This window comes from Rhamphochromis longiceps, linkage group LG7 (assembly GCF_057381845.1).
Source record: "Rhamphochromis longiceps isolate RC_006_pf linkage group LG7, R_longiceps_female_GT1.1, whole genome shotgun sequence".
Lineage (NCBI taxonomy): Eukaryota > Metazoa > Chordata > Actinopteri > Cichliformes > Cichlidae > Rhamphochromis > Rhamphochromis longiceps.
The window spans coordinates 40,918,250-40,935,875 of NC_140563.1; the positions used below are offsets into that span (position 1 = coordinate 40,918,250).

At 39.6% G+C, this 17,626-nt stretch overlaps 1 protein-coding gene across 1 annotated transcript; it reads left to right on the plus strand.

The window, feature by feature from the left end:
* Positions 1 to 983: 983 nt before the first annotated feature.
* LOC146665878 (uncharacterized) lies at positions 984 to 2,803 on the plus strand. The gene is made up of 2 exons (XM_085411234.1): positions 984 to 1,792; positions 2,249 to 2,803. Exons 1-2 carry the CDS (start codon positions 1,291 to 1,293, stop codon positions 2,761 to 2,763), a joined length of 1,017 nt encoding a protein of 338 aa, XP_085267360.1. The 5' UTR covers positions 984 to 1,290; the 3' UTR covers positions 2,764 to 2,803.
* The last annotated feature ends 14,823 nt before the right edge of the window (positions 2,804 to 17,626 follow it).

Consider the following 17,626-nt stretch of genomic DNA (forward strand, 5'->3'; position numbering starts at 1 on the left):
CCACAAGGCTTTGCACTTTCTCCAGATATTTTCAATCAGGTGCTTAAAGAAGCCCTGTCGTCATGTAATTTGCCTAATGATTGTACATTAATACAATATGTTGATGATCTTCTCATTGCAGCCCCGTCAGCAGCGGATTGTACAGCGGCATCGTTCGTTGTGTTGAATAGGTTGGCGGAATGTGGCTTTAAAGTAAGTAAAGACAAGCTGCAGTTAGTTCGCCCTGAAGTGACCTTTTTGGGCCGGGTAATCGCACACAAATCAGTGGGTTTGATGAACACACACAGAGACCAAATTTTGACACACCCAAAACCGCGAACTGTGAGAGAAATGCTTTCTTTTCTTGGTTTAACAGGTTACAGCAGGCAGTTCATTCCGGATTATGCAGGCAAAACTGCCCCTTTAAGGGGCCTAATGAAGCAAGTTGGCGTTCGAAACTTTAAGGCTGAGTTGCCTTGGACGCCTGAAGCTGAAGCCGCATTTATTAGGGTGAAACAGGATTTGTCAAGGGCCTCAGATTTAGCCACACCCAATTATGATGAGCCATTCTATTTGGATGTTTCTGAAACAAACTCAGTTGTAAATGGAGTGTTGTTTCAGAAAAAAGGGGGGGGTAGAGATGTGCTCATGTATGTTAGTGTAAAACTACATCCAACAGAAGCAAAGCATCCTACATGCACACAACATGCAGCAGGGGTCGCTAGAATTATCCAAAAAACAGCACATGTAGTGAGAGAACACCCACTAAAAATACTCACTACACATAGCATAGTGGCATACGTGAATTCACAAGCATTTTGTATGTCACCACGGGCACAACAGAGACTGAGCAAAGTCTTAGAGGCCCCAAATTTGACATTTACACATGAAGGAATTAACATGGCAGATTTAATGGGTGTAGGGGAACCACATGACTGCGCCAAAAGAGCACAGATTGAGGAAAAGATTAGAGAGGACCTGAAGGCTGAACCCATACCGGGAGCTGAGGACTGGTTCACCGATGGATGTTGCCACCGAGACGAAGGAGGACTGAAAGCAGGGTATGCGGTGGTTTGCAGAGTAGAAGGAGATTATCAGGTCAGAGAGTCAGGAAGGATTGAGGGAAAGCAGTCGGCCCAGAGAGCTGAAGTGATAGCCTTAGCTCGAGCTTTGAGACTAGCCAAGAACAGGAGAGTGAACATCTACACCGATTCGGCATATGCGTTTGGAGCAGCGCATGTGGAGCTGCCTCAGTGGAAAAGAGCAGGATTCAGAACAGCAACCAATGCACCTATTTCCCACAAACATGAAATGGAGGAACTGGAAAAGGCCTTGGCTGACCCAGAGGAGGTGAGCATTATAAAATGCAAAGCTCACTCCCAAGGAACCAGCATGGTGGAAAAAGGAAACCAGAGAGCAGACGAAGCCGCAAAGGAGGCCGCAGGCTACAAAGGACGGAGACAAATGATACAGGTAACATCAGAAGAGGAGATACCTGTTGACCTGATTGAGGAAGTTAAACGGGCCCAGGAGGAGGCATCCCCAGAGGAAAAGGGGGTGTGGAAAAACAAAGGAGCCTGGCAGGATGGACATTTGTGGAGGGGGCCAGACGGGCGCCCCGTGCTGACAGCCAAAATGGCAGAACAGAAGGTGGATGAAGCCCACGGACTTGCCCACGTGGGGAGAGCCCAGATGGAAAGAAATTTGTGTCATTGGTGGCATCCTGAGCTGCGAGGAATGATAAGAGAGAAGGCCAGGATGTGCTTAATCTGTGGGGCACACAATCCTAAGCCAGCAGTAAAACCGGAAGTGGGTAAGTTTCGGCCCCCTGAGAGGCCGGGAGAGGAGATTGTTATTGATTTCACTGATATGATTGATTCCGGGCCTGGCGGTGTAAGATATTTGTTAGTGTGTGTTGACGCTCTGACCGGCTGGCCAGAGGCCTGGGCTACAAAAAAGGAGGATGCTAAGACTGTTATTAAGTGTTTAATCAATCATTACATTCCCCGTCATGGGTTCCCGAAAAGAATTAGATTAGATAATGGAACCCATTTTAAAAATCAAGATTTGGAAAAAGTAGAAAAAATGTTGGGCGTCCAGCATAAATTTGGAACGGTCTATCATCCTCAGTCTCAGGGGAAAGTAGAAAGAATGAACCTAAATTTGAAAAACAAATTGGCAAAAATCTGCGCGCAAACAGGGCTAAATTGGGTCGCAGCCCTGCCGGTTGCGTTGATGACCATAAGATGTTCTGTTAATCAATCCACAGGTTTTACACCATACGAGCTGCAAACCGGGAGACAGTTTCCGGCACCTTGGACGGTGGGCTCGGTTGAACGGGACAAAAAGGGGAACCGGTCCCACGCAGACTACTGGAACGAGCTAAAGGTGCTAGTGTCCAGTTTCACGAAACAGGCGGCTTGTAAAGGGCCCACAGGAGAAGGAGAGGTCCCGGAGGCGAAAACAGTGTGGCTGAGAGTCATCAAACGAAAGTGGAAGGAGCCCCGCTGGACTGGTCCATATGAGGTATCGGCTCGGACGGCGACAGCGGTCCAACTGAAGGGGAAAGGCGACACCTGGTATCACTGGACGCAGTGCGCGGCCGCGCACGAGGGCTTGGTGGGGAAGGATCAATCTCCACCCAACACAGGTGAAATTGAGCGGCAGAATAAACCCTCACACCTGTGCAACGGGCCGACCGGTGGTCTACCCGGAAGGTCGAAGAAAGAAGAGCAGTCAAGGAGGAGATCGCCGCGCCAACGAAAAGGAGCGGTACCACACTGAACACCTAAAACAAGAGAGAGGCTCTGATAAAGGGCTTTGAACTTTTTACTACACCATAACATTCACATACCACCATGCCATCACAACAATTAGACACTGGTGATGAAACAAGAGTTTCAAAAGCCATCACAATGTTCAAAATTATTATGAGTTTGATGTTAACTATGTTGCTAATCATGGCTATTTGTTTTTTGATTTGTTTGTTGCAGACCGACCCGGGAAACCAGTCTGAGCACGGAGGCCATGCCAGTCCGGCGTTGTTTGATACACCAAGTACATCACGCGTGGTCCATAGTGATTTAAGAGTGAAGCGCGAGGTCTCTGGTAAAAAGGATGAGTGTCTCAGCACATATGGTGGTTTAGAATTAGATTATGTTATTGGCGCCACAACTTCCTTTACGTTTGATCTGTGTGATGTTGTTAATTGCAGGGACGTCGGCAGTGCTTGGAGGGGATACAATGTGTGGGTCTGTTGGGATTATTCAGTGAGTACGCACTGCGAGAGGGGAAATCGTCCTTATGACAGCTGGTGCCGTAATTGGGACCAGGTAAGGGGTTACACTGGGCAAAATTGGGAACCGTTAGAATCAGGATCAGAAAACGGGCTTAAACTACAGAGGGATTTTAGCCCCTCTGGAAACGCGTTAACTTTATCATTGGGGAATTGGCATCGCAAACAATCTATGTATTTAATTTTGGGGGTGGAAATAGCGGGGGTTGATCCAAAAGGGTTAATTAAAGTTAATTTCCTAGAAAAAACTAATCGCGTACCGTCAGGTAGAGAAGACATGACAACTCGTGTGATTGCCAGCCCCACCAGCTCTGTTGCATCTTTTACAGGGCAGGAGGGGAGCGGGTCGTCGGAAGCTACACCAGAGGAGCACGAACCAAGGGAGAGGCGAGTAGTGTCGGTGGACTACACCACCCTGAAACCTCAGGATTTGATTGAACGCGCTACCGGGTTCAGTGACAGTAACATCTGGCTGGACTGGATAGCCCAAAATGCTAGAGAACAAAAAGTGGCTAATTGTGTAGCCTGCGCTTCGGCAAGGCCGCGTTTATTTATAGAGCCTGCACCTCTGCATCCAGAGGATCAGTGGGGCTATAATTGTATGTTGCAAATAACTAGAGGAGCTGTGAATACGGGGAACTGCACTGTGTTGTCCAGTCTATTTCCCCCTATTGGCAAGCTCACGCAAGTAGGGCCGTTTATGCCCCGGAAAGATAATTATACGTGCTTTAAGTTTACCACAGATAAAGTTAAATATCGGTTGGGGGAAATTGACCCCAGTTGGTGTTCGGTCACCCAGATTGGGAGGACCACCAACAATGTGAGTGATGCAGCCACCCTAATTGGGACTTGGGCTAGGAGCGGGCTGTATTACTATTGCGGGCACAGGACTCTATTGGTCAGAGTTCCTCTCGGGAGCGTGGGGACATGCGCGATGGTGAGACTAGGAGTGCCACTTATGCTAATCGGAAATAAGGTAAAATCAATTCCCTCACACAATACGCGCACTTTGGCAGCCAGGCGCAAAAGACACATTTTGAGGAAGAGAGGAATACATGACATAAATGTTTATGACCCTAGAATGAATTCCCCCACCTGGATCGACTCCATTGGAGTGCCCAGGGGGGTTCCAAATGAATTTAAACTTGTTGACCAAATAGCAGCCGGGTTTGAAAATATTCCAATAATTTCTGCTTTCTTTCCAGTGACCCCAAACAAGAATGTAGATAGGATTAATTATGTTCATTACAATGTACTGAGGCTCTCTAACCTGACCAGAGACGGCATGGAGGGGTTGGCGGAGCAGGTGGGTCCGACCTCGTTAATGGGAGTGCAGAATAGAATGGCCCTTGACATGTTGTTAGCGGAAAAAGGGGGCGTGTGTTCTATGTTTGCTGACCAGTGTTGCACCTTTATTCCAAACAATACTGCTCCAGATGGGTCGGTAACCAAGGCTCTGGAGGGCCTAAAGAGCCTTTCTGAAACTATGCATGATCACTCCGGTGTTGGTAATCCGTTAGAAGGCTGGCTGACCTCAGTGTTCGGACGGTGGAAGGGGGTTATCGCTTCGGTCATGTTTTCTTTGTCTGTTGTGGTGGGTATTATGGTTATTTGTTGTTGTCTCATCCCTTGTGCCAGAAGAATGTTCAAAAGTATGTCTGTGAGGGCAGTGGACCCTGGAGTCATTACTCCAATGTCCATGATGCCAATGATGCATGTGGAACTGAATGTGTAGGCCAAGGAGGGACACAACTGTTTGTGACCTCTGGATTCTCCAGAGGTCAACAGAGGGAATTGTAGAATAAGGAGGGGATGTTTTTCTCATTATCATTTAATATTTTAATATGGCATTATTAGTTCATTAGAAGTATATAACCAGCTTTGCATTAAGCATAAATTGAAGTTTTTGACCTTACATTATTCTTTGCATTACAGTGATGGTGATAACTTTAGTTTGATCTTTTCTTACAGGTACCAGAATAATAACATGATTTTCCATTGCAGATGTAACCCTGATCATTCCATACACATTGCAGTTTGTTGCTTATTCTAGAGTTGTGCTCAAGGTAATTAAAGGTTAAAAGCTACAGCCAGCGCGAGTCTGGCTGATCTATGGAGGGCAAAGGCTTTGAGCTTGGAAGGCCGCACGCGCTTACACAGCACTTATAAGATGTTATTCTTGGTGATTTTGTGCTTAGTCATGTTTTAATATGTTTTAAGTAGAAGTAGCTGATCCAGCAATATTCATTTAATATTATATACTTGATTTAGAGCAATACACACTGATGGTCTTAACAAATGAAAGAGTCCTTGTAGCTGCCATGTTGTGTCTTAGCAGGGTACAGACGGTTCCAGGAGACGGGGGCAGTCAGCGTCTGCCCTCGGGAAGGAGACAATGTTATTCTTTGTGTTAAATAAAATTGTCAACATTGATTGTATTACACCTGTCACTACGCATGAGGGGGCGTTCTAATACCCTGATTTCATAAAACTATGGTGATGTGTTTTTTGAGATGAGATCTGAGACTGTCTGCATACAGTGTCCATCTCCCACGTGTGTGATCATTAAATCATCGTTTGACTCAACCCGACCGGACCAGTGTTGTTATTGTGGGTTTTTCCTCTGGTGTCCATCCCCAATATTTTTGAACCTTAACACACACTACAACGGCAGGGAATCAAATCCCGCAGTGCCAGACGTGTTCCGCTGCTGAAGCCAGTGCATGTCCAGGCCCGTCTGAAGTTTGCCAGAGAGCACATGGATGATACAGCAGAGGATTGGGAGAATGTCATGTGGTCAGATGAAACCAAAGTAGAACTTTTTGGTATAAACTCAACTCGTCGTGTTTGGAGGAAGAAGAATACTCAGTTGCATCCCAAGAACACCGTACCTACTGTGAAGCATGGGGGTGGAAACATCATGCTATGGGGCTGATTTTCTGCCAAGGGGACAGGACGACTGATCCGTGTTAAGGACAGAATGAATGGGGCCATGTATCGTGAGATTTTGAGCCAAAACCTCCTTCCATCAGTGAGAACTTTGAAGATGAAACGAGGCTGGGTCTTCCAACATGACAATGATCCAAAACACACCGCCCGGGCAACAAAGGAGTGGCTCCGTAAGAAGCATTTGAAAGTCCTGGAGTGGCCTAGCCAGTCTCCAGACCTCAACCCCATAGAAAATCTATGGCGGGAGTTGAAAGTCCGTGTTGCTCGGCAACAGCCCCAAAACATCACTGCTCTCGAGAAGATCTGCATGGAGGAATGGGCCAAAATACCAGCTACTGTGTGTGCAAACCTGGTAAAGACCTATAGTAAACGTTTGACCTCTGTTATTGCCAACAAAGGTTATGTTACAAAGTTTTGAGTTGTATTTTTGTTATTGACCAAATACTTATTTTCCACCCTGATTTACGAATAAATTCTTTACAAATCCTACCATGTGAATTCATGGATTTTTTTTCACATTCTGTCTCTCACAGTTGAAGTGTACCTCTGGTGCAAATTACTGACCTCTGTCATCATTTTAAGTGGGGGAACTTGCACAATCGGTGGCTGACTAAATACTTTTTTGCCCCACTGTATATTTCAGGTTACCTCTCAATCTTGTCAAAGCATAGAGAATTAAAATACACTGACAAGTTCCGACTCTCACCTGACATAAAAAAATCCAAAACAAAAAAACCCAATAAGCAATTATAATTATAACTAGAAAAATTTGCATTTCCTGCGAAAATGCTGTGTGGATGCCTTAACGCTGAAGATGTCTGCTGAAAAAAGCTGAAAAAGTTGAAAAAAAAAACCAAAAAAACATTGCCCTGAGCAGGATTCGAACCTGGCCCTTCTGGTCTAAAGGCGGCAATTCACCTCACTGCACCAAACTCATTCACACAAAGAAGAGGTGGAGAGAGTGACAATTGTGGTGAAATTAGCAGAAGCTGCTTAGAATTGTGCTGATAAGAGGTGAAAAAGCTAAACATTTGGCAGAAAAGAGGTGAATCAGAAGAATTTCTGCTGAAAAGAGGCAAAGAAGCAAAAAGATGAGCTGAAAAGAGGTGTAGAAGCAGAAGTACTTGCTGAAGATGGCTGTATGTGTAATGACACACTGGAGAGCAGTGACACACAAGAAAGCAGAGCGCATGCAAGCAGGGAACATGTGTAGCAACTGTCACAGGTAGGATTCAAACCTCTGCCACCGGGTCTCACGGCAGATGCCCTACCCTCTGAGCCAAATGAGTTCTGGTCACAAGCAAAGATATGATGAGAGGGACAATGTGCACTGTGGAGCATAAGCTCAAATTAGCAGAAAAGAGGTGAAGAGGAAGAACTTTGTTGTGAAATGAGGTAAAGAAACTGAAATTTGTGCTTAAAACAAGTGAAAAAGCTGAACTCTGAAATCCTGCTAAAACAGCAGAAGAGGCTGACATTTTTCAGCTACTCATTGAGCCAAACTGGTTCTCACGTAACTGAAAAAAGGTGGAAAAGCTTACAATTCTAATGAAAACAGCAGAAGAGGCTGAGATTTGTGCTGATAAGAGGTGAAAATGCTGAACCAATCAGAGGTACTGCTTCTGTCTGCTTCATCAGGCTGTGTACTTGTATGTATTTCTGCCATAGACTGTTAACAAGAATGTGAGGTCCATATTAGAAAAGCTGCTAAAATCATAAAACTTTGCAGAATTGTAATAAATTATCAATATGAATTACCGGTCTGTGATAGTGTATAAATTTGTACTCAAAAACTAGGTGGGATAGAAGCATAATTCTTGCACTGGGTGAATCAGCGGACTTTGGTGTACTTTGACTACGATTTACATAGCTCTTTGTATCTCCGTCGCGGAGACATGACGAGAGAAGAAATAGCTTAATTTTCGGAGTTTGAAAAATGAGAGGAGGACAGATTTCCACCCCTCAAACATGTTTTTGCAGAAACACTGTAATTTTGCTTAAATAGTATGAAATAGCAGTAATACTATGATTTGGCAGAAATACTACTTTTTAGCACAAATACTATTGTACAGAATGGTGTACGTCAGTTTAATGCTGGGTGGTGCTGCAATAGTAACTATCCTCGGTCAGAAGGAGAGGCTGACATCCAGGGATTAGATTACCACAGGTGGAGTTTATTGGCGGTCAGATGGATGGTACAGGGAGGCATGGCATACAGTAGGAGGATGTGGAGAGGTGATATGGTGTGGTTTCTATGATTAAGAACACTGGCAACAAATTCCTCCACTACAAATCAGTCTGATACCACTTCTTACAGGGTTCACGTTTACTAAGGCACTACCCAAAAGGCGCCACAAGAGGGCACTCCAACACAAGAGATGACCTATTTACACTGTAAACACCCCCTACTTAGCCACTACATACTACAGTGATATTACAGTATACAAATTCACACAAATACTATGATTTGGCAGAAATACTATGACTTAGTAGTAATACTATAACATAACAGTTCAATGTTCTTGCACAAATACCACAATATGGCAGAAATACTATGTTTTAGCATAAATACTGTGATTTGGTATAAATACTACGATTTGGCACACATACTATATTCCGCAGATACACTATAACATAACAGATATTCTACGACTTAGTAGTAATACTATAACATAACAGAATTATTAATTGGGCACAAATACCACAATTTGGCAAAAATACTATGATTGGGTACAAATACTATGATTTGGCAATAATACTGCATTTTAACACAACTACTGAGATTTGATTGAAATACTATGATTTTGAAGAAATACTATTACTCCATACAAATACGATGCTTTGGGACAAATACTATGTTTGGGTTCCAATACTATGATGTGCAACAAATACTATGATTTGGCACAAGTACTATGATTTAGTACAAATACTATGATTTGGCAGAAATACTATGCCTTAGTAGTAATACTATAACATAAGAGATATACTATGGTTTTGCAGACAAACCAAGTTTTCTGCACAAATACCATGATTTGGAACAAATGCTATGATTTAGCAGAAATACTATGACTTAGTAGTAATACTATAACATAACAGTTCAATGTTCTTGCACAAATACCACAATATGGCAGAAATACTATGTTTTAGCATAAATACTGTGATTTGGTATAAATACTACGATTTGGCACACATACTATATTCCGCAGATACACTATAACATAACAGATATTCTACGACTTAGTAGTAATACTATAACATAACAGAATTATTAATTGGGCACAAATACCACAATTTGGCAAAAATACTATGATTGGGTACAAATACTATGATTTGGCAATAATACTGCATTTTAACACAACTACTGAGATTTGATTGAAATACTATGATTTTGAAGAAATACTATTACTCCATACAAATACGATGCTTTGGGACAAATACTATGTTTGGGTTCCAATACTATGATGTGCAACAAATACTATGATTTGGGACAAGTACTATGATTTAGTACAAATACTATGATTTGGCAGAAATACTATGCCTTAGTAGTAATACTATAACATAAGAGATATACTATGGTTTTGCAGACAAACCAAGTTTTCTGCACAAATACCATGATTTGGAACAAATGCTATGATTTAGCAGAAATACTAAGATTGGGTACAAATACTATGATTTGGCAATAATACTGCGTTTTAACAACAACTACTGAGATTTGATTGAAATACTATGACTCCATACAAATACGATGCTTTGGCACAAATACTATGATTTGGCAGAAATACTATGACTTAGTAGTAATACTATAACATAACAGATTTCCTAAAAAAAACTATGAAATTGCAGTAATTCTATGACTTGGCAGAGATACTACGTTTTAGTACAAATACTATAACAACGCAGAAATACTATGACTTAGTAGTAATACTATAACATAACAGTTCAATGTTCTTGCACAAATGCCACAATATGGCAGAAATACTATGTTTTAGCACAAATACTGTGATTTGGTATAAATACTACGATTTGGCACAAATACTATATTCCGCAGATACACTATAACATAACAGATATTCTACAACTTAGTAGTAATACTATAACATAACAGAATTATTAATTGGGCACAAATACCACAATTTGGCAAAAATACTATGATTTGGCACAAATACAATGACATGGCAAAAATACTATGATTGGGTACAAATACTATGATTTGGCAATAATACTGCATTTTAACACAACTACTGAGATTTGATTGAAATACTATGATTTTGAAGAAATACTATTACTCCATACAAATACGATGCTTTGGGACAAATACTATGTTTTGGTTCCAATACTATGATGTGCAACAAATACTATGATTTGGCACAAGTACTATGATTTAGTACAAATACTATGATTTGGCAGAAATACTATGCCTTAGTAGTAATACTATAACATAAGAGATATACTATGGTTTTGCAGACATACTATGTTTTTGCACAAATACCATGATTTGGCACAAATGCTATGATTTAGCAGAAATACTATGAATGGGTACAAATACTATGATTTTGCAATAATACTGCGTTTTAACAACAACTACTGAGATTTGATTGAAATACTATGATTTAGAAGAAATACTATGACTCCATACAAATACGATGCTTTGGCACAAATACTATGATTTGGCACAAGTACTATCATTTAGTACAAATAATGTGATTGGGCAGAAGTACTATGTTTCAGTACAAATACTATGATTTGGCAGGAATACTCTGATTTAGCAGAAATACTATGTTTTAACATAAATACTATCTTTTGGCAGAAATTCCTGCTAAAAAGGACTATTTCTGCTTTTTAGCAGAAATACTGTAATTTGGCATAAATACTATAATTTGGTATAAATACTGTGATTTGGCACATATAATATATTCAGCACATATACTATAACATAACAGAAATATTATGATTTGGCCCCAAAACCATGATTTTGCACAAATACCATGATTTGGCAAATATACTATGATTTTTCAAAAAATACTATGATTTAGCAGAAGTACTAAGATGTAGTAGAAGTACTTTGCTTTAGCAGAAATAGTATGATTGAGGAGTAATACCTAAACATAGGAGAAATATTGATACACAGACACACATACACAGACAGTAAAGGGAACAGGAGCTGTTGAGAGTCTGGGCTTGGTATATGTAGGTCAGTTAAATTAGCTGCACCTGCTGTAGTCAGCCCTTACACACGCAGACACAGAGAGAGGTGTGAGTTTTCTTCAGTGTATTTCTGACATTCAGGATTCCCCTCGAACAAATGGCCATAATTTCCTAACCGTAGAGGCTAGAACGGTCATTCAGACATTGTTTTGTTCAGAAGAGATGGGGGAATCTTCAGGTCTTCATAATTCAGAGATAAAATATAAATTATTAAAGATATATGACTTGTAATACACTGTAACTGAGTAGAGGCGAAGCAAAAACTGCCTTGACTTGCTCTCAAACAACCTTTGGTAACTCTAAATCTATATGGAGCATCAAAATCATTCTTTCACCGTAAGAAACAGCAGGCTTTGGTGAACAGTCATGGAAATTTTCAGGGCTCTGTGGAAATCCATCAAAAAGATATGATGAGAGAAAAAAGTGACTCATTTCCAGAATTTGAAATCTGATGAAATCTGAGCGAGGGACAAATTTCCTACCCTCAAACAAGTCTAACTCATCTCAGAACGGTAATAGGTGAGAAAATAATTCTTGAATTGTGAGCATCAGGAGTGTCTGAAGATATACCGGGACAAGCCTCATGTCTTAACTTCGCTTCGTTAAGGAGATATGACAATTTGAAAATGCCTCTCATTAGAGAAATCCAGCGGTGATTTTGAACAAACTCTCCATTGAGTTTATATGGAGAGTTTTCTGACTTTGTGTTACTCTGAGGAGATTTGCAAAATAACTATGAGTCCCACAACAATGATAGGGACATTTTCTGAAAGCCAGCAAAAATACCTACGTTTTGGTGTATAATCTGTGGGGCTTGAGTGGAAATTGAGCGAGTAGCAAGAAGTTGTTTGGACATGAAGAGAAAATTCAAACAGTTTCACTGTCCCCTCTGAGTTAATTGCATAGCAACCATAGCAACGCATGTATTTTCTGAAAAATCACAATTTTGCAACTGAAGACTTAAAGAGAGATAAGATGAAAACAGTAGAAGATCTGAAAAAGCTGAATCATACAGGAATAGCCCAATCATTTGAGAACGTTTTAAAGTTTGAATGGAGTTTCTAGGTGAAAGTATGAGGCAGTAGTTAAGTTTCAAAGACAAGAAAGTTTTAGCAGAATTGTGGAAGTTTCCCATTCATTTCAATGGGACAAATTAAAGGAAAAAAGTGTAATATTTTAAAAAAGTATAATAGTAATAAACACCAAAAGTCATAGCCGGCATAAGCAGAAAGAGCAGAACAGTTTAGAGTTTGAACGGTGAAAATAGCACAAAAATTGTGGAAGTAGATCCACGGCGAAAAGTGTACGGAAACACCCGGAATAATAAAGAACTAGAAAAATTTGCATTTCCTGCGAAAATGCAGTGTGGATGCTTTAAAGCTGAAGCTGTATGCAAAAACTAGCTGAAAAAGCTGAAAAGTTGCAGAAATTGTAAAAACTTTGCAGAAGCAAAGGAACTTTGCTAAAATGGAATAACTTAGCAGAACTGCAATATCTTAGAGGAAACATAATACTTGGCAGAAATACAATAGCATAGCAGAACTTAGCAGAAATATTGTAACTTACCAGAAACATGATAACTTCTCAAAAATACAAGAATTTAGGAGAAATAGTTTAAGATAACAGAAAGAATATATTTAGCCAAAAATACTTAAACATTACAGAAACACTATGATTTAGAAAAATAGTGCAACATAGCAGAAATACTGTGATTTACCAGAGACACTGTGATGAGCTATGAATATTGTAATTTTAAATGAAAACTATGTTTTTGCACAAATACTATAATTTGGCAGAAATACTATCATTTTGCAGAAATACTATGATACAGCACAAATACTCCGGTTTAGCACAAATATTATAACATAGCAGAATACACTTATATAGCAGAAATGTTATATTTAGAAAGAAAAATATAATATAGTAGAAATACTATGATTTAGCAGAAATACTGTAATCAGCACATATAATACTGTAACATGACAGAAATTCCTCCACTTAGTTTTAATACTATAACATAAGACAAATGTTATGATTTGGCACAAAAACCAAGATTTGGCAAAATACTATGATTTAGCAGAAATACTATGATTGAGCAGAAGTACTAAGATGTAGTAAAAGTACTTTGATTTAACAGAAATACAATTATGGAGGAGTAATACTTTAAAATGGGAGAAATATTGATACACACACACATACACAGAGCCTAAAGGGAAGAGTATTTGTGCCATGGAGTGTTAACAAGAATCTGAGGTCCATATTAGAAAAGCTGGTAAAATCATAAAAGTTTGCAGAATACTGTAAAAGGCTTTCTCTCTCTCTCTGTGTGTGTGTGTCTCGCACACACCCACACACACACACGGCGAGAGAAGCAAGTTTCTAGGTCTGGGAGCAGCTAAATTTGAATCCACCAATCAGAGAGGCTGTGTACTTTTTCCCGCCAAAACAGGTGCACGCAGCACAGAGAGACACAGGATTTTTGCAGTCTATTTCTCATAGTGAGGACTCCCCTCCAACAAATGACCATAATTTCCTAACCGTAGGGGCTAGAACGGTCATTCTTACACCGTTTTGTTCAGAAGAGATGGGGGAATCTTCAAGTGTTGACAATTTATCATTAAAATATGGATTTTTAGAGATATATGACATGGATGACTTGTTGGCTTAGAAGCCACGAAGGCCCCAATATGCAAATTTGAATGCCTCAACCCACATATATGATTGGCTGGCTGGGAAGCCGTGCAAGCCCTGATATGTAAATTTGAATGTCTCAGGCCTCACAGAGGATTGGCTGCCTGGGGACCTGGCAGTAATATATAGAAATAGTATGATTAAGCATAAATACTACATTTACCAGAAATACTATGTTTTAGCACAAATACTATAAAAAGCAGAAATACTATAATTTAGCAGAAATACTATATTAAGCACAAATCCTATAAAAAGCAGAAATACTATATTAGGCACAAATCCTATAAAAAGCAGAAATACTAAAATTTAGCAGAAATACTATATTAAGCACAAATCTTATAAAAAGCAGAAATAGTATGATTTAGCACAATAGTAATAACTTAAACAGAAAAATTGGAAAAGCAAAATGGACAGCTGAAAAAATGCTGAACATGCTGAGGGTCCCTCAAATATACTTGTTAAATGAAAAAAATCAGCAAAAAAAATATATAACAGCAACACAATCACAAATATGGACACATAAGGAAACACACACGCACACACACACACACACACACACACACACACACACACACAGGGAGAGAGAAGTAAGTTTCTAGCTCAGTCAAGCAGCCTGGGAGCTGCTGAATTTGAATCCACCAATCAGAGAGGCTGTATACTTTTTCCCGCTAAAACAGGTGCACGCAGCACATAGAGACACAGGATTTTTGCAGTCTATTTCTCATCGTGACGACTCCCCTCAAACAAATGACCATAATTTCCTAACCGTAGGGGCTAGAGCGGTCATTCTTACACCGTTTTGTTCAGAAGAGATGGGGGAATCTTCCAGTCTTGACAATTTATTATTAAAATATGAATTATTAAAGATATTTGACTTCTAATGCACCATAACTGAGTAGAGCAAAGCAAAAACTGCCTTGACTTGCCCTCAAACAACGCTTTCTAACTCTAAATCTATTTGGAGTATCAATATCATTCTTTCACCGTAAGAGACAGCAGGCTTTGGTGAACAATCATGGAAATTTTCAGGTCTCTGTGGAAATCCATTAAAAAGATATGACGAGAGAAAAAAGTGGTTCATTTCCAGAGTTTGAAATCTGAAGAAATCTGAGCAAAGGACGAATTTCCTACCCTCAAACAAGTCTAACTCATTTCAGAATGGTAATAGGTGAGAAAGAAATTCTTGAATTGTGAGCGTCAGGAGTGTCTGAAGATATACTGGGACAAGCCTTATGTCTTAACTTTGCTTCATTAAGGAGATATGACAATTCGAATATGCCTCTCATTACAGAAATCAAGCGGTGATTTTGAACAAGCTCTCCATTGACTTTCTATGGAGAGTTTTGTGACATTGTGTTGGTCTGAGGAGATTTGCCAAAATTCTATAAATGCCACAACAATGATAGTGACATTTCCTGAAAGCCAGCAAAAATACCTACGTTTTGATGTATAATTTGTGGAAGTTGAGTGAAAATTGAGCAAGTAGCAAGAAGTTGTTCGGACATGAAGAGAAGACTGCAAAACCTTCAGTGGCACACTGGAAGCCAAGTGCATAGCAACCATAACAACGCATGTATTTTGTGAAAAATCACAATTTTGCAACTGAAAACTTTAAGAGGCATAAAAGTAAAACGGTAAAAGATTTGAAAAAGCTGATTTATACCTGAATAGCCCAATAACTTGAGAACATTTTAAAGTTTGAATGGTTGTTCTACGTGAAAATATGAGGAAGTAGTTAAGTTTCAAAAACAAGCAAATTTTAGCAGAATTGCAGAAGTTTCCCATTCATTTCAATGGGACAAATTAAGCTTAATATTTTAAAAAGTATAATAGTGAAAAATACCAAAAGACATAGCCATAATTAGCAGAAATAGCAGAATAGTTTAAAATTTGAACGGTGAAAATCGGCTGAAAATTGTGGAAGTAGTTAAGTGCCAAAAAGTGTACGGAAGTCCCAAGAGGAACTCAATAGTGTGGATGCTTAAAGCATCCACACAATAAAGAGAAACAGGAACTCAATAGTGTGGATGCCTATTAAGGCATCCACACAATTATACTGTTGCGTTATGTACAGCATACAAAATGTAGAGGTCAAGGTAAGGGGGTTATAGGAGTCTCTGTAGAGGAGTATCTCTTGCTCTGCTTCTCTTTTACAAGCTTACATAATTCAACAGACACACACCTCTGCTGTTCCTACTCCTTCTCTGGTGCCTCCTCCTACATTTCAATGAGAAATTTCATTATCTATTAAAATACCACAAGGCATACACTTATGTGGTGATTTTCTCCAGTTCAGGAGGTAACTGCAAGCAAATTTAAGCCCCCCCCCCCTACACACATGAAGCGGTTGATTTCCCAACAAGGGTGCTCAGTGCAATCAGTCTTAAATGTTTCATGATTAAAAGCCACATCTGATATAATGATGTAATGCTCAGTGGGAGGACAACAACAATAACACTGGCAGGTTGAGCTGCTGTGAGGCCCCAGTACAAAATCACAGTAAGGTTTTTATGAAAATGGAAATGCTCTGGGCTTGTCAATCAGGGATGGTCAGAATATAACAACCTTATTTGTGTAAGGTTGTGGAATATACATTTATACATTGTATACTTTGTCTACTGTGTAGTGGCTCTATAGCATTGTGCTTTACATATTTGCCTAACAAGTAAAGATCCCTGGTTCGGGTGTAAAAAATCTGCCAAATCAAACATGGTAAATAGGGGAGCAACTGAAAATATCTTTTTTATAATTTATCTACTGCTGCTCAAGTTATTGACTTCCTGTATTTCCCAGAATGAACTCCAGCATCTCCCATTGAACTGGCCCAGGCAGGGGAGTTACTGTTTCAAGTGAGATAAAGCATGTCACAACCTTTAACAGGTGGAATCGATTAGGGATGGCGATTCAGATGTATCTGTTTCTCTAATAATGGATTTCTCACTGTGTGATTATTAAATGTCAGCAAAGAAACAGGAAACAAGGAACAAAGCATGGTTTGATCTTCTACACAGAGAAAAATCATGCCTCCAAATGTCAGCGTGGAGCAAACTTAGTTAATCGTTACATATTTTTAAATAATAAATAATTCCAATCATCATTAATCAAATAATCTATCAGTATTATTTGACATTTAATGAGCACTGTTACAAAAATCCCTTTACAAAACAGACTCATAACTTCAGTCAATATGCTATATACAGTATATCAGCAGGATCAGTGATTTTTAAAGAAACCTGTTGCAGGCAATCACCTGCCCTCTGGTGGATTATCTGTTAACTGCAGTCAGTAATAGGCATTTAAATGAGCTATCTGAATTGCATAATATTTGCTAGGGAAATATGTCGCCTAAAAAAGTTACCATGGTTACATGTTTACATTGGTTACTGATCAATTCAGTTTGAAGGCAGTGATTCAACTTAAAGTTCTTTTTAGTTCGTTGTTATTTTTTAAAATATCTGATGTTTATTGTAAAAAATAGTGTCAAATAGTGTCATTTTATTGTATTTC